Below are 18,332 nucleotides of genomic sequence, written 5' to 3' on the forward strand. Positions count from 1 at the left end.
GTATCAAGCACCCACTCACAGGACTAGACTTTCATACTGTACTGTACTTAGTCATCATTTTACAGGATTTAATATTCAAACAGACCAAAGCAGAAAAATAGATCAATATCTGTATTATCCTTTGCATTTTTATTGAACACATACAGAACAACATATCAAGGAAAGGAACAATCAAATAATGCTAATTTCACATATGATACCAGCATAGTACAGCAGTGTGTAAAAACATTGAAATGCATTATCTGTGACAAACATTGACATTTTCAGAAATAAACAAAGACTTATTCTAATACAATTTTAAACTGCCATATGAAGGAAAGGAGGCTGATAAAACTAAACTCTCTACTAAAGATATTTAAATATATCACCATGCACTTATTTGCCCATTACAAAAAAAACAAACCTGACAAAATATCATTACAAAATAACCACCAGACCTACAAAAAGCATCAATATAAAACTATAATCTGCTGGACAATCTAATACTGATAACAATTTGACTGTTGTGTGCTTTGGCAGACAGGCGAACTGTTCATATGGGTCAATGTAACATTTATAACAATATAGCAGTGTATATGTAAATACACATCAATGGATATAAAAACAACCATCACTAACAGTAAAACACAAGAAGGAATTATGAGACAAGATTCACATTCTGGCTTTCGTTATAAATGTTTTACATAAAACTAAATTCTTCACAGAAGAAATGTTGAAATTACACAGAAAAATAAATCATTTTATATAATAATTATTTATGATTTCTAATACAGTATTGAAATAATATCTAATGATGTATTTATATGTGAGAAGTTGTGTTGCTTTGTTACTAAATGGGAATGCAAATGGATTGCTTATTGCTTGGTGTTAAAAAAAAGAATCACATAATTTTAAACAATTTATGGTATACAAAATCTTACAAATTCATGTCACTAAATGAATATAGCAAAACTCTATTATTGATCATTTAAAAGGCCAACCAAACTGCTATAATGTTAAGTCAACCACACACAAATCACTTATGGTGCAGCACAGAATCAACTAAGCACTCCAGGTGAATACATCACCCATGGACCTATTAATAAGGTCCATGCATTCTCCTAGTGGACAAGATAAACAATCTATAAAGATAGTGAATCCCATAAATAGTATTAATCAACCAATCAAAATAATGCTTAGAAACATATATGTGTTGACTGTTTTTAAGCATTATTTTAATTGGTTAAATTGTATTAATCAATCAATCAATCAAAATAATGCTTAGAGATTCATCTATGTGTTGGCTGTTTTTAAGCATTATTCTGATTTGTTGATCAATATTATTCAACCAATCAAAATAATGCATAGCAATTCATTCATCTGTGTTGGCTGTTTTTAAATTATTAAGAGTAGATATAATCTTCCTCCTTGTATTTGTAAGTAATTGATTGTTAATATCCACTTCACTGGGTTTGAACAACATATGCATTAGAATCAATACTGATGCATTTGTAAACCTTACACTATAACACAGCATACTAATTTCTGTGTCAAAATAAGAGTTTTCATAAAGTTCTTACAGATAACAGCAAAATGGCCACGCATTAAAACACTTGAAAGGAGGACATATGAGGACAGAAATTTAAAATCTTGAACGAAGCTGAAACACAACTGGTTAGTCATGCCCCTGCATATTAACAGTCTTTACATTATATTATTGTCTATTTACAATCATCCCAAATAATCATACATATTTTTTTTTATCTTTACAAGATCTATACAAGCATCTTAATTGATTTTTATACACTATAAACTATTAATAAATATTGTATAACCAACAGTGTCATAACATGCCATCTATACTGGTCCCACAGTTTGCAACAGTGGGCAAGGGGACAGGCTAGATCCTTTGCACTGTTTTTCTAAAACTACTGGCTGATTTTTCTCCCATCCATCCTCATATAGTAACTTGATACTGTCAAAGATCTCATCCAGGTCAGTGCTAACTTTGTTGAGTTGATGATCAGATTTGTCAATGACAGAAGGTGGGTTGATACAGTAGTAGAGTGCATTGGTAGTTGGATAACCCATAAGAGTCTGACTTATCACTTCACGACAATGGATTAGGTCTTGATTCTCCACCTGTACATAATCAAATGAAAACAAATTGTAAAGCTTTATCTCAAGTTTGGTTTCCGTAGAATCGCTCACCCTATCGGTGACAGTTGTTGGGGATGTTGAACCCATCAACTTTGCTGATTACGTTGCAGATGGATCGGGGTGCCTTCCAGATTGCGTCAGGGCAGCTAGCAATTCACCCTTAATCGTCTGCAACGCAATCTGTTTTTGTTTAATTAAATGTTAAAGATTTGTTATACAGCAGAATATAGATCCACTTTTGGGAAAATATTACGGATTTCTTACATTTTGCAAATTAAGTTAAAATTGAATAACAATTTGTATCTGAGATGCTGTTGAATCAGGCCACCTCATTGTATTCTTTTGCTTAATGATATTTTCAAGTATTTAATTATAAAAACCTCTCATTATTTTTTAAATTAGACTGATTTTTAAGAGTCCTATTAACAACCAGGGTTAAATAATTTGGTATGACCGTCAAAATGGCATGTCCCTTGATGTTTTACTTTGATATAGACTTCAAGGCAACAAGTCCTATGCAAATGACAGAAGGATTAACAACAGGGTACATAGTATAATGGAGGATTAAGTGAGAGTACAGTGCGAAGTCCTTCAAGTCTAGTAGAAGAATATCAATAAGAGGTAATCCTACCTCTGATTATTCAGTACATTTTAACAATACAAGAATCGCAGCCTTTAATGTTTACATAATACAGGCCTGCTAAAAAGACAATTAAACAAAAATGTCCTGTCAACCACCCACCCCACCCCCACAAGGTTTCGTTTTGTGTGGGTTACCAAAATGACCATCATAATTCTATATTCTTAAAAATTCATCCTTACTGCATTGTATTTTTCCCACATGTTCCACAGGATTTTTTTTAAGTGGCTATATAAAGAGGAAATGAGCATACCTTGACAGTGTCCTGCATCATGATAATAATGGACAACCATGCTGGAGTTAGTCTCTCAAGCTCCAGACTGAGTAGACTGACTGCAATGGTGGATCCACTGTACTGTGACAGTACCCCATTGCTTAAGCTGGTTAACAGGCGGGTTGTCAGGATGGAGAGGTGACGGGAGGCGGTCATGTGGCCTAAGCCATTGAGTAGTTGTGGATGGTGTGCAAGAAGCCGAGCATGCAACTGTATAAAGAGAATGAATGTTAAATGTATTCAATAATAATAATGCATGCATTAATGTATTAGTATTAATATTATTAATATTATTAATATTATTATTATTGTTATTAAACTTATTTAACATTGAAAAGACAACCTTCTGCTCTTTCTTTGAACATATACTAAGACATTACTTAAAAACAAACTTGATAAAGTGTAAACCTTATGTACATAATATTTTTATACAGATTTTCAAATATTGATGTACTTTTCATATTCTTAATAACTGTCACAATCACAATCAGTATAATATTTTTATATAGATTTTTAAATAATAATGTATTTTTTCATTAAATGTTGTTGCATATTCAAGCCATTTCAGCCTTTGCAGTTGTGTGTAACATGTTTTTATACCAAATAAACAATTTAAAAAAATAAATCCCTAAATACTACATAAAAATTGTGCATTTACAAGATGATAATACTAGTGTAGATTTGTCTGGTTTGTCTGGTGCCGGTATCCATCAAACTAGGAGCTCATGGCGATTGATATGTGGACTAGTAGCTCTAACTTTCTTCGCCCCTAGGGCGAGACTTTTTTTATTCCTTGTTTCGCATACTTATTTTTTTAAAGATCATTGGAGGAGGGCGGAACAAAAATAAAAATAAAATTTTGCTTTGTTATTTAGCAAATAGTTTTGTCAAAAAACATCCAGACAGAGGAAAAAATAAAAATAAAATTTTATTGGTGAATGTAAAATGGGATGGTTAAATGCTTCAAACTTATATAATTGGGAAGAAATATACATATTTTATCTTTGGAGATTTCAAGGCAGCGGAAGGCATAATAACAATTTTTTTTTTAAACTAATTTTTTTCTGAAATTTCCATTTTTTGTGGCAGTTGGTTCACTAATTGGCAAAAAATAAAATTTTATTTTTATTTGAAATCATCCATATTTGGGTTCGGCGGGTTCGCTAAACAAGGTATAAAAAACGCCTTGCCTATTAGCTATTGTAAGGGCAGATGGTTTAAAGCAGAGGCAAAAACATGTCTTACAATTTGAAGGAATCCAAGGGATGTAGGAACATGCATATCCCAGTTGAGTTTGTCCAGAATTGTGCGCTCCATTCGTAGAACTTCTGATACAGAACAACCGCATTTACTGACCCTAATCAAATCACCAGTCAAAGGTACATCCTAAAAAAGAAACAAAAAAAACAAAAAACAAACACATTAAATTTACAGAATTATAACTTAATGTATCAGTGAACTGGAATGATTGTCATACCAGTGCCCATAGCTTTCATACTGGGGGGGGGGGGGTCTCCATCCTGTACCTTGTACAATTGAATAATACATCTCCAGTGCTTTGCATTCTTTGGTAAATGGGGAAATGCCAATTTCTGTATTATTCATAATTTGTTTTAACCTTGAAGAGCAGGGTTCCCAAGTTGGAAAAATCCATAACTGGGAGATCTGTTTAAATCACATTTCTTAACACATCTAAATATATTCTGTTGTGGATGGTGATGCCCACTGCCACTAACATCCGGGAGACAAATGATAATACAGTATTCCAAAATTGGTAAAAACATGCAAATATCATGAATTTGTGGGAGATGGGTTATTCTCCGGGAAGTTCTTGCTTGCTCGCGGAAGTGCGTGGGGTCTTCCCAATTCCCGGGAAACTCCTGCGACATCTCAAAGATTTGGGACCCCTGGAAGAGCATACTCTGTGAGGTAGTAAGGGGCACTGTATACTAAAAGGCTGGAAATTAAAACTACCCCATGTTTTTTTTTTTGTTTTTTTTTATCAGTAAACAAAGATTCAAGAGGGATACTAAGTGTTATTATTTACTGTATGATGTATTCTAAACACTTCAATAGAGAGATTTAGCGATGGGCGTCACATGACCTAACTTTGGTGTTGGATATAAACAATACACTGACACAGCGGTGTTTCACATGGAGATTTCTATCGCAGCCGTCCCTTGTTAATTGCTGTAAAGATCATCATAATTCCCAGTAAACTATACCAAATTGATTGGAAATTAAACTAAAAGAATTTTGCCTTAATGTTTTGCTAATGCTGTAAAAGATACTGGCCGTAAACAATTTTTTGACAAATGTTAGGCCTAGGCCCCTGCACATGTACGGCATGGTTAGGTATGCAAGATGATGTTCGACCCGTGAACTACTGTACACTGCGATGTTAGGGCCAGCTAAGGTTTATGATGGATCACTTAAATTTCAAAGCATAAAATCCAAGGAGAACACTAGGATAAGTAAATAAACACTATTTTGAACAATCGTATTGCCTTTTCTAGCCATTTACTTCTCACGTTAACAGTGGGGGGTTGCTTTCGTAACCATACCATTATCTTTTCCTATGCTATCGCACTGTAATGTTTTTCATGTATACCCAAGTTAGGTCACGTGACCGCCTGTAAATAATCATCGCTAAATCACTCCATTGCCATTGTTTATTAACCATGAAATGGATTTTGTTCACTGAAGATGACAAAAACAATAAGACCAATGGGAGAGATTTTAATGTATGTCACAAGGTAAAAGATTATCCAGCAAGGGTTGATGAATATATGCCAATTAATCTTTTAAATAACTCTACCAAACCTAGTAATTAAAGATGTTTTTGAATATCATCATACATTTCTGACTTGCTGGCTTGTTGTTAGTTATATGTTAACTTTGACCTTAAGGAAATTACAGTTGATTGCTCACTATGTAAATATAACTTAATGCACTCAAATATTGTAGGCTTATCTTGTAAAGATATCATCTGTAGTTGTATTGCTGTTTAATAATCTCAGGCAGCAATCATTGGAGCGTGGTGGAAGTCACGCACACAACAGATTGCTAGTATTGGTCTGTACTAAACCACAACAGGATTCAAGCAACTACGTCATACAAGGAAGAAGGAACCAATTCAACCTCTGTATAGTATTGTTATGGTGCAGTGATAAACACAAATCTGTAAAGGTTTTGTTAGTGTCTGAAAAACCTAAAACATTAAATATATTTACTCAGAAAAACTACTAAAGATAATTTTTCCATAAATAAATTGCTTACCTCATCTTCTTCCACCATTTTACTACCCAAGTACAGACAAGCAACTGTTATACACACCATATATTTTGGGTGAACCTATAAATAGTTTAGAAAATATACATTTTAAAAACTGTATATTAATTATTAATATTTATTAAGTTACTCCAGCTGCTGTTTACACAATGCTGTGTAAGCATTTTCAAAAGTAATTTTTATAAAAATGAAATTATTAACTATAATAATAATAATAATAATAATAATAATAATAATAATAATAATTAACTTTAGATGGGCTTCTTTTCAAGATGGGCTTTATTTAAAGGCTACTTTTGCAAAGTAAAGAGGGGGTTTCTTTTCAAAATGAGTACTGTAAATTTTGCGAATTTCTACTATAAAACTATCATGGAGTGTATTTAACTGACACTAAATCACCTAAACTACTGTATAAACCAAGCTTGTACTAAATTTATTTTGTTTTTTGAAATTCATGTACAGTGTATATACTGTACTATCTCGAAAAGAAGCCTATGCTTTCTTGAAAAGAAGCTAATTTTGCAAACAAAAGAGGGGGCTTCAATTTGAGATGAGCTTCATCTCGAGATTAAGCCCACTGGGCTTCAATTCAAGGTTTTATGGTAATATCACTCAGATTTTATTTATTACAAGCTGGATTTTACTGACAACTTTCATCATCAAGCAAGCATATTAGTGCATTATTATAATAAACCCATTTGCTAGGTAGGGAATTTTGGGAGGTAATTGGAACCCTGTAAACTCTCACCATGAAAAGAATGCATAATTGATTTCACTACAGTAGTTCTTCATCTAGATACCATGGTGGTAGCCAGCATTAATAATGACAGATGATTAGAATAATAAAAAGCAGGTACACTATCTAATGTACTTGCTTACTGGGGCCTTCAATTGCCAGAAGGGTATTTGGATAAGCATCAGATTAGTGCGAAGAGTGACACAAAATAAACTACATTTTATCTTAATTGTTGTAGCGCAAAGGTCTGTATATAAAACAGCACAATGAACAATTTTAGTGATTGCAAGTTTAGGACTGATAATGATTTCAATCAGTGTCAACTGTTTTGCTTTGATGAGCTAAAGTCAATTAACCATAAACCACATATTAAATGCTGACATTTAAAAAGATAGAGGGTATTACTACCAGGTGTACAAATATATTATTCAAAATATGAATATGGTCATGATAATATTAATTTTCCAAAAGCTTTTTATACAATAAGATAATGCACGTAGATATTAACTTGTTGTTTATATTGAACACTATGTGTTCATTCTAATCATCACTGCTTGAATATGCCATTGTGGTACTACCAACTGTGTCTACTCTTATACATATCAACACACTATGTGCTAACACAACCTTCTGGAGGGATACAGGCCCGCCTTGAATCATCAGATGACCCAGTAGGACTACTGATTTGAAACAAAACATAACCTCCACCGCACCAAAAGATTTGGAAATACTTTCATTTATTATAAGTGTTTTGTTTTGGTTGTAGTTTCATTGTTTGGAATTATTAGGTATGGTGTTGTTTGTAGAGTGCCATATTATAGTGCCTGTAATAATAACAATTTGCATGTCTCACCTTCATAACACTGAGAAAGCGATCAAGGTAATTAATGCTATGTACTAAGGTCTCAGGATGAAACTCAAATACAGTATTCTTTTCAAATAACCACATCACAGCTTCATCACGATCATCCATGGTTATGTACTTATCCTAAGAAATAAAAGAAAAAAAAAAACATTAAATAATTATTTTGTATATTTATTAATGCTTGTGGTACACCACATACGTGTAGATAGTTCTGTAAGGAACTGTTGCTGGTTAAGAATGTTTCGATTAAGTTGCTTCAATCATCTTCAGGAGAATAATATTTGCAGAAAATTCCAAACATTTTGTATATTACAATATAAAAACATAAACATGATGCAAAAGATGATTGAAATTAGGTTTCCTGAAGACGATGATAAGCATCAAAGGTTGAGGCATTTGTCTGACACACATAGTGGTTAGCTATCATCATAATCAAAATTCATTGGTTACTTTTAAAGCTAGTGTAAAAACACATTCACTAACAACATGCATCATAATTTTCAACTGCGTCATAAAAAAGCAGAACCTCTCTGTTCATAAAATATTTAGAGTTTACAGTATGGTCAAAAATATGTCAGATGGGATATTAATATAGTTTTGTTACAAGGTTATTTTAGACAATTTTAGATGTACAGTTCTGCATTAAACAATAATTAAAAATTGATATTACTTCCTGCTTGCTATCCTGACTTTATAATCTATAAATTTTCAATTTATTAAGCTTATAAAGGAAAAAATAATTTCAAAAGCATAAAAAAAGCATAGTTGAGAACAAGTCATTTTCATATTAAATTTTATAATAAAAGCTCAGCATTAGTATGACCTACAAAATATTATTTCAGAGTTGATCATGTGATAGCCACCTGCCATGGTTGTGTATTTTACACAAAGAAACTAATAATCCCACAAAACTGAATGCTACAACACAGTGTAGTACTGTAGTGGTTGTACTGCTACAATTCTGTGTTAGTCATTATTTTAGATATAACAATGGAGTCTACAGTAGAAATAATAATTATTTCATTTGGAAAATCACTTCTAAAGCAAAAATTACATCGCAGTCTTTGGGCATATCAATATTTCAATGTACTGTAAAATACAATAATTAATAGTTGTCAAAATCATGTTCATAATTTCTGATGCTTTTTAATACAATAAAATTAAATTTTATCTTGAATATTACAACTGTAGAATTAATAAAATGAATGATTACATCATGACATCAAACAAACATAAATGTTGTTATCAAATTGAAAAGATAATCCAGTACATGATCTGTGTGCATAAAGTACAGTATAATTTAATGGTATTTTGGTATTCTACTGTACAAATTTAACTATAGTCTTGAATAACAAGTTCTGTACAACCATTTCTTACCACAATATATGGCTCAAACAAGTAGTTTGGAAAATAATTATGAAATATCAATGAAACTGATAAACTCTTATCACAAAGTAACATGATGAAACTGTGAGTAATATTTTCATACAAGGTGACTAGCAACCTAAATAAAATGATGAAATGATGAGACAATGTTACACAGGTACAGTAAATACATTTAAATAGCAGTTATGTTTTTTATTGACTTTAAAAAAAAAAATTTACAGGACAATAATTTTTGTTCGCATTCTTTGAGTGCTGCCTTCATTAGATATAAATTGAATGTGTGGGCAGGGACAGAAAAACAAACTTTATCAATATAATAAAAAGTCTAAAACATAATACCGCAAGCATTAACATTTAAACATTATGCCAGATGCAGACAGCACTGGCCAAAATGATTCAAGGTGCCACAGTGCAATATTATGCATCGTTTTTATGACAATCTGTTCGACGTCCATGAACAATCTTCAGAAAGTGTTGTGTGGGGGAAAACCGTCTTGATAGACTTTTTGGCCGATTGTCAGCCAACACCCTGTGCACCAGGTTCAAATATAGCAATCGTTAAATCAAGATTCACAGTTCATATGAAATATTAAATTTTAAGCATCATTACTTTGCAGATAGTATGTTAAAATCCATTTAGATGATGCCAACTGCATTCTACTACATTCTCCATTAAGCTACGTATATATTTTTCTATGGCTGGCATCATAATTTTTTAACTTAAAACTCTAGTTAATACTGTACAAGTATACCTGTTGATTCTTGGCACTTTACTGTATACTATTAATATTTAAGAAAAGCTTACCTCAGAGTCCTCAAGGTTAATGAGACATGGCGCCCAAAGCTTGTGTTCCCTGTGCATCTCTTTCTCCAGCATGTTCTGTAGCTTCCTAACATCATGAACCTCCTGTATCCTCAACATATTGATTCTTTTAACCACCACTCACAACTACACAAGGACCTGAAGAAATGATAATAATTATAATCTACAGTATTTTCAATATAAAAATGTTAGTGTAGCATACTTTTTTTACGAATACAAAAAGTATGTATCATTATTCACAATTTAATAAACGAAGATTTATTAGAGAAAACTACAATATTTATGGACGCTAATAATAAAAAATTAAATAAATAATAATGAACATTTTAAGCTCATGACAGGGTAACAAAATTTCCAAATAAAATCATATAAGTTTATAAATTAATTTTGTAAGACAATGTTGACTTTTCTCACTTTCTTTTATATCATGTTTAAAAGTGTAATGCCACAAAATCAAGAATTAGGGAGCTTTCGACCGCACGACAGCTGGACGATAGTGAAAATATAGCTCCATTTAAAAGCTTCATAATAAGATAGTGCACATCTATGTATACCAGAATATTCTATATGACCACAGAAATTTCACTATCAGTATTATTAATCAGTACCAGTTGACTCATGAGGGGATTTTCATTTTGACCTACAATGCCAATCCAATGATTATCACTTCACTTGCTGAGGTAAATAAGGGGTATTGTTTGCTCTGGAACAATTCAACACATCAACAAGTATGGGCATGAAATGCACAGATTTTAACAACAGGAAGAGATCTTCCAGAAGAATTAACTATTATTCTATGCATTGATGTTATGTAGTTGAATTCCAAACATATTGTATCTTTTTCAGAATGCTTTTTTTGGTTTCTCTTTTAAGTATTAGTTATGTTTCAGTTTCTATCTATGGATGGATATCACAATATATGATTTTGAATTTCAACAATAAATTAAACAACATAATTTATATAGGTGCTTTACAATGTAAAATACATAGGAAACTCAAGACTCAAAAAGATATTATAATTTATTTTTTTAAATGCCCTTTAAATACACAAAGAAACACAGTAGAGCCTAGTAGTAGTACATAAAAAGTTAAAAAAAAAAGATTCTTTTTGAAAATGTATATAAAATAGTTATTACACAGGTAAATACTGTAGAAAATAGAGTTAAGGTCAATAAATCCAAAAATGAAACATTTGTTCAAAAATCAAAGTAGTAGGCCTAGTAGTAGTTGTACTGTATGTTATTTAATCATACGTAAAACACCATCAAAAACCGAAAGGTCCACTGATTAATCTCAGATAAGAAAGTATAATACATACTCCAAGTATTGAAATACACGCCATCGTGTTGGGATTCAATATTTCGACATTAATTATGTCATCATCAGGAACGATAATGTCCTGATGATGACATAATTAATGTCTAAATATTGAATCCCAAAACGATGGCGTGTATTTCAATACTTGGAGTATGTACTTTCTTACCTAAAACACCATCATTATTAAACTACCTTAACCCTTCTTTCCACACACGGACTACTGTACTAGTATCCCCAGACCCCACTTTGAACTTTTCAAACTTTCATTTAGCTTTAATGCCCCCTCTTTCTTTAACTCTCTTCCCTTAGACATCCACAATGCTAATACTTACTCCTCCTTTAAATCGTCCCTCAAAAGTTACTTCCTTCTTTCTCTCCTGTAATTCTGTTTCTTTGGCCTTTTTTAATTGTGTTTTGAATTTGCACTGTGAATTCATTTTTTGATTTCTACCTTATTATTTATTTTCTGTTTTATAATTTGAACTGTATGAATTTTGAATCAAGAATCAAAATAAATTATTGTCATCAAACAAAACGAAATTTGTTTTGCTTGCCTAATAAAACACATTTAGGCCTAGAATGACTATAAACTTAATTAAACACAGAAGTTTAAAATATTAGCCTAGCCTAGGCTTATAATATATATATTTCAAAGATAAAGTTTAGAATCAAATACAATGCATTACAATAATTGTCTAGGCCATAGGCTAGGCCTACGCCCCAAGAAGAGTAGAGTTACGTATCCCTCTTGAATTCGTTTATCTCAGACAAGGATTGACCTCAATCCGTTGTTGTTGCTGCCTGATCAGCTGTCAAACCCAACCCCAACAAGATAAAAAAAATTCTCTTACCTCTCACTTAACAATGAAAAAAAACCATTGGCTTGTGAGGTCAGTGTGAGCCTTAAGCTTCACAAACAATTTATGTTCCGTCTAACACATTTTGATATCTTTTTTAACAGAAAAAAAATGAAAAATTCTATAAAATATACACTCCTAAAATTACTTCCGAAGCGACACCAAATACAGCTGAGCTGATCTGGATCTGACGCGAATGACGTTTTTGTTTGCATCCTTGGTCACGACTCGTGACTTATCAAAGAGTATAATATCAAATCGTAAACAAATAGTACCAAGTTATAATCAATATTTGGTAATATATTTACACTTTAGGTTATTAAAACATATTTATATACTTTTCAAAGTTGCTATTAGAGGCAGGAATGTATATCAAAATGATGTTTGAATTTGTAATATATAAATGCGGTTGAATCTTGAATCTATTTGTTTGTGTTACTTGGTATGTAAATGAGTATCTACTCCATTGGTTTTTTTTCAAGGACCCTGGAAAAGGCGCGCAGTTCAAAACCGACAAAAAATCTTTGTTGATCGATCGATCCCAATTGTGTGTCAAAAAGATCAGCGTGTCTCATTCTTCCATGGTAAGCAGCTGCCACGGCTGAACTTTGAATTGCTTGTTGTTGGAGGTTTGTTCGTTAGTTTTATCAATAGCCCTAGGCCTACATGACAGCCTGAATACATTTTTATGATTTTATATATCAATCGACAATAAGTTTTTTTTATATAGCATAGGCCCCCCTAGGTCTAGTCTATCTTAGATAGTATCTACAGTCAGTAGGCCTAGCCTAGGCTAGGCCAAGTAAGTAAGTAAATTATATTTAATTGTGGTCTAGCCTAGCTAGGCTAGGGCCTTGCCTTCTTAGCTAGCCAAGGCTTTAGGGCCCTATGCTTATCCAGGGAGGTTATTTTTATACCTCCCTGGCCTATCTAGGTATTCTATCTAGGGCCTAGGCTAGAGTAGAGAGAGTTCGCCTAAGAGAGTGAGTATGCAGGACAGTAAGTTAGTAGTGTCATGATGAGGCTAGCTGGGGGCGGGGAAGCCTAGGTCTAGGACATAGGCTAAGAGGCCTAAGCTAATCTAATTCCTTTAAAATATAAAAATACAAAAGAGCAACTGTATTCAGGACAACCCAATTTAAATAAATAATCCAACAAGACTTTTCATAAGGAAGGGAGAAAATAATCTGTGACTTGCATTGCAGCTGAAATGCGCACAGGCGTGGACCAGCAGGGAGGTATAAAAGTATTTTTATACCTCCCTGCATGGACCAAGGAGGTATAAAAGTATTTTTATACCTCCCTGCATGGACCAACTCATTCTCCAACTTTATTCTTCTGCCCCCCCCCCCCAAAAGTCATGTCCAGTCAGCTGCAAAGTGGCGCAACTTCTTGTGTCCACAACGACAGGGGCTGAATGGACCACTAATAAACTGGGATAACCCCTACACTTCTCGACAAGCCAATTGTGTACATCAGGTCCACCAGAACCATAGGCAAGCGTGCCGTTCAAACCAGCCCCGATATGGTTGTAGGTTGCACCCCACCCCCCGCCTAAATCACTTCGCCATGTTTTAAATTCTTATTTATATTAAGTGCATAGAGATCTCTATGATATGGGCTCTATAAGTTGGCCATTATTATATTATTTAAGATTTTTAACAAATAATGTTTTTATCTTATCTTATTTTATATCTTAATAATTTAAACATTTATATTTTAATTGATAGCAACATACAGTAAATAGGCAAAGATTGAAGATGGCATCAAGTCCTGACCAACTGTTAGCTGATCTTCACTCAGCATTGCAGTCTGAAGATAAATACACTCCACACATTGAGTATCTACAGTTCTCTGAAAAGGTATTGTACAGTATTCTATGTCTAGAATTTAATATGTTTTTTATATATAAATAACTAGGTTTTTAAACTGAAATTACTGATTTTTCGTACAAAATAGCTATTCTGAGATCAGTAGAGTGATCTGATGTGGTGTTGGCAGACAATGTATATTAAATTTACAAGCTTTACTTCTTTCCTCCTTTTTTAGAAATCAGGAGAAGTGACGGTAGCACTGTATAACAATGTAGTCGACAGACTCCGGTGTTTGAACCTCTTTTATAAACTCTCTCCTGAAACATTTTTCCAGGCTGTGAACATTATGGGAAGGTTTTTATCAATTGTGAAGGTATATATCGCTTTAAATTTATTTAAACTACTGTATAGTAAATTGATTAATAATGATAAAATCATATTTATACATCCTACAGGGATATGTGTTACATAACACAGCTCCCGAAGAAACTATATTATTTCTTTAAAAAATTATTAAAACTTAAAATATTTCTCTTTTATTTAAAGGCCCGGTCTCATCACATTATGTGTGTTGGTACTTGTTGCTTCTACATGGCAGTTAAAACTATTGAGCAACCTAAGGTAGCTTACCTCTGTTTTTTGCTTATTTTTAAGAGCTTGATACATTCCAATAATTATCAGCAATGTACACCATCATAATTCTAAAAATAATACAGTATATCATAATATTATTGATAGAATTATAATTAATAAGTTTACATGATTATTTTCTACTGATGTAAATACCGTAGCAAATCATGCTTCTCTTTTCCAGAATCATATGTGCGCCAAACACTTACTCCGCATCAGCCAGTGCGGGGCATCTTTAAGTGATCTATCCCGAATGGAACGCATTATCCTGGAAAAGCTTCATTATGACATCCAAGGAACCACAGCCAACACTTTCTTGCAAATTTTCCATTCATTTTGTAAAGCAAAAAATGCATTGAATATCTTGAAGAGTACATGGCAAGAGTTTTTGGAGCGAGTTACTAGGAAGCTGGAGGCTAGTATGTGCCATTTTGCATTTGTTCATTACAAGGTAAATTGTGATTTAGGTTTTATATAATTATTTCTCTTTTGATTTTTTTACTTTTATTGTAGAAGATATAGATATATATATATTAAGAACTATAAATTTTATTAGAACCAAAGAAATAATAATAAACCTATATATTTTTTCTTCACTGTTATTTATAATTTCAAAAACACAAAAAACTGAAAAGATTAAAAATTGCTATAAAATTGGACCAATAGGAATGGATGAAACCAGATACTCAGGGCTCATCACGGCAATTTCATACGCAATAATAGTTTGGGACAATAAGTGTTTGCAATGCGCCTTTCATATATCTTCTTCGATCATGAATATTCATTATTTTTTATTTTAAAGCCGTTTGTTGGTCATTCAAAGAAACCATATAGGGGAAGCATGAAAATACCACTTCCATGTTAGCGCCCTCACTACAAAAATATTTAAAAATGTTTAATAGTGACCAACAGAGGGCTCACTACTTTATCTATTATTGAAATCACTGTGTCATCAAAAGAATTGTCTGGCATGAGATATCTTTACACAGAACAGTGGAGTTAAATTTTTATGCCAAAAAAAATATAAACAAACTTAGGATAGCCAAAGTATTCACTATATTTTGACAGTTAATGGAAAAATTGTCTTGACCAAAGACAACAAAGATTAAGCAAAAATTATTACAAGATCTTCACGATGTGACTCCAGTACTCGAGCCTTGCAAGACCTTAATCTACTTAATCTTAAACAAAGAATGCACAATACTGAAGCAATAACTATGTATCAAATCTTCAATAACAATGTTCCATCATATCTTTCTAACCGCTTTCACTTAAGAGAAAATTGTTATATTACCAGACTTGCCAATGGCATCAACTTTAACATTCCTAAAGTGAACACCGAGTGCAAGAAAAATAGCCTGTCATATCATGGTGCTATGCTGTGGAATGACCTTTCCAATCTCCATATTTTCAAGCAAAGTCTTCATAAAAGTTTTTGATTTAATCCATTGTCATCCCCGAAACTTAGAAATACCGGGTTGAGTATATTATTATTATTATTATAACAGGAGGGAAAATTAAAAGTAGGCTCCTATCGGGAGTATGTTTGCCCAGGGAGTTGTTATAACAACTCCCTGGTTTGCCTTACTGTACTAGTGTTATGTTTAATAATAAAAGCATCCACATAGGGATTCGGTTATCATGAAATGTGTGGTGTTGTTTACTGTAGGAAATTTTTAGTGAACTTTCTAGAACAGGTCTTATTTTCATTTTTATCCTTAGCTCATGAATCATTTCATCATTCCTCCATACCTGATTTACTCAATCTGATAGGGTTAACTGCTAGACCAGTGTCTAGCCCCTGAGGGGGCATAGACACAAAAATCCTATCAAGGTTCAGGACCTGAACCACAAATGATGCACCTCCACATTGTCATACTTCGTTACAAACTGATTTTTTTAAATACATGAATTTGTTCTTGTATCTTGTAGTCATCAGTAAAAGCATTGTCATTGTTGACGTATGAGTTAGCTGACTTTGCCCGTATACATAGCAAATCAAATGAGAGAGAATGGGCAAGATGTCTACTAGCTCTTCAGCTTCATACTCGAGTAAGTCACACTTGCCAATACATTTATTTTTAAGTGAAATAACAAGACTTGGTTTATACCTTGTTTAGCACACCCACCACCTACCAATAATGATGATTTTGAACAAAAATAATATTTAATTTTTTGCCAATTAGCTCACCCCCTGCCACAAAAAATGGAAAATTTCAGAGTTATTTATTTTTAGTACACCCACTGCTGCCTTGAAATCTCCAAATATAAGATACTGTATGTATATTTTTTCTAATTATATAACTTTAAGGCATTCAACCAACCCATCTACACTGTTTACATTCAACAATAACATTATTTTCTCCTCTGTCTTAATGTTTTTGGTAAAACCACTTGCTAAAGAAGATCTGACAATATTTTTTTTTAAATAGGTTCGCGAAAGAAGGTATAACAGTCTCACCTAAACCCAAAATATGGAAAAATCTGTTTATATTTTTTTTTAAATTGAATAAAAAATTGCCTAATGTACTTCATAATGACAAGAGAAGGTAAATTCACTAGTGAATTTTTCTTAATAGAGATACAAGATAAAAAATACTTAAATGAAAAATATATTTTTCTACTTTTAAAAATGTCACACTGTGAGTTACAAAAATCTAAGTGTTTTATTTACTCAGCTTTAGGCACTAGGACCAAGGATATGCCAAAGAGTTTTTAATGAGGTGCAAAATATCCCACTGATAATGACAGCAAGTGAAATTACTAGTAAATCTTTCCTAATATTAGGGAATACATTTGATGAAAAGATAAAATTTAAAAGATGAGAAATACCAAATTGAAAAGAAATATATATTTTTCTACTTTAAAAGATGTCAGACTGTGAGTTACTTCAATGCAAATCTTTAATGAGAGAATTCTTGGATATTTATGCATCATCCGAATGCAAGCGCCCTCATAGTAAGCTATCGTGGACTGTGTCAATGCGGACTGCAAAGCAAATACGTATGAGCTGTATGACAGCGTGCCGTCTTCCATCCATACCTGAAAATGAGGCGCCGCTCTTAAGGACATCCGATGCAGAGTCCCTCATCACAGACAGGTAAGACAACTAATATCAATAATAATTAACTAATAATAATAATATGAAAAGGAATGTTGTCTCTTATACACATCTAGATGTGTATAAGAGACAGGTATCTACAGTTCTCTGAAAAGGTATTGTACAGTATTCTATGTCTAGAATTTAATATGTTTTTTATATATAAATAACTAGGTTTTTAAACTGAAATTACTGATTTTTCGTACAAAATAGCTATTCTGAGATCAGTAGAGTGATCTGATGTGGTGTTGGCAGACAATGTATATTAAATTTACAAGCTTTACTTCTTTCCTCCTTTTTTAGAAATCAGGAGAAGTGACGGTAGCACTGTATAACAATGTAGTCGACAGACTCCGGTGTTTGAACCTCTTTTATAAACTCTCTCCTGAAACATTTTTCCAGGCTGTGAACATTATGGGAAGGTTTATAAAACGGCCGGATCCATAATTTTTCAAAAGGG

General features: G+C 32.7%; 2 protein-coding genes across 2 annotated transcripts in view; one reads left to right on the top strand and one right to left on the bottom strand.

The window, feature by feature from the left end:
- Window positions 1–108: 108 nt before the first annotated feature.
- On the bottom strand, window positions 109–12,537 carry LOC117112032 (cyclin-I-like). The gene is made up of 7 exons (XM_033255079.1): window positions 12,323–12,537; window positions 10,137–10,292; window positions 7,934–8,068; window positions 6,333–6,407; window positions 4,299–4,439; window positions 3,033–3,263; window positions 109–2,121 (listed from the first exon to the last, which is right to left on the bottom strand). The coding sequence occupies exons 2-7, from the start codon at window positions 10,251–10,253 to the stop codon at window positions 1,837–1,839; spliced, it is 984 nt and encodes a 327-aa protein (XP_033110970.1). The 5' UTR covers window positions 10,254–10,292; window positions 12,323–12,537; the 3' UTR covers window positions 109–1,836.
- Window positions 12,538–12,780: 243 nt separating this feature from the next.
- LOC117112047 (cyclin-G1-like) overlaps window positions 12,781–18,332 on the top strand; it is a 7,136-nt gene continuing 1,584 nt past the window's right edge. Inside the window, exons 1-7 of the mRNA XM_033255103.1 lie at window positions 12,781–12,912; window positions 14,059–14,190; window positions 14,378–14,515; window positions 14,689–14,763; window positions 14,957–15,223; window positions 16,705–16,824; window positions 17,643–17,872. Of these exons, the coding sequence (XP_033110994.1) occupies window positions 12,910–12,912; window positions 14,059–14,190; window positions 14,378–14,515; window positions 14,689–14,763; window positions 14,957–15,223; window positions 16,705–16,824; window positions 17,643–17,872 (965 nt within the window). The 5' untranslated portion in view covers window positions 12,781–12,909. The remainder of the gene's footprint in view (window positions 12,913–14,058; window positions 14,191–14,377; window positions 14,516–14,688; window positions 14,764–14,956; window positions 15,224–16,704; window positions 16,825–17,642; window positions 17,873–18,332) is intronic.

The sequence above is a fragment of the Anneissia japonica genome, unplaced genomic scaffold (assembly GCF_011630105.1).
Source record: "Anneissia japonica isolate Jap-2015-1 unplaced genomic scaffold, ASM1163010v1 scaffold288117_len521816_cov214, whole genome shotgun sequence".
NCBI classification, from domain to species: Eukaryota; Metazoa; Echinodermata; class Crinoidea; order Comatulida; family Comatulidae; genus Anneissia; species Anneissia japonica.

Coding starts and splice junctions, on each gene's coding strand:
- LOC117112032 (XM_033255079.1), bottom strand. CDS start 10,253: ATGTTGAGGATACAGGAGGTTCATGATGTTAGGAAGCTACAGAACATG. Junction 6,408..7,933: donor GCTTTCTCAGTGTTATGAAG/GTGAGACATGCA, acceptor AACTATTTATAG/GTTCACCCAAAATATATGGT. Junction 2,122..3,032: donor TGATGCAGGACACTGTCAAG/GTATGCTCATTT, acceptor GATTATGTACAG/GTGGAGAATCAAGACCTAAT.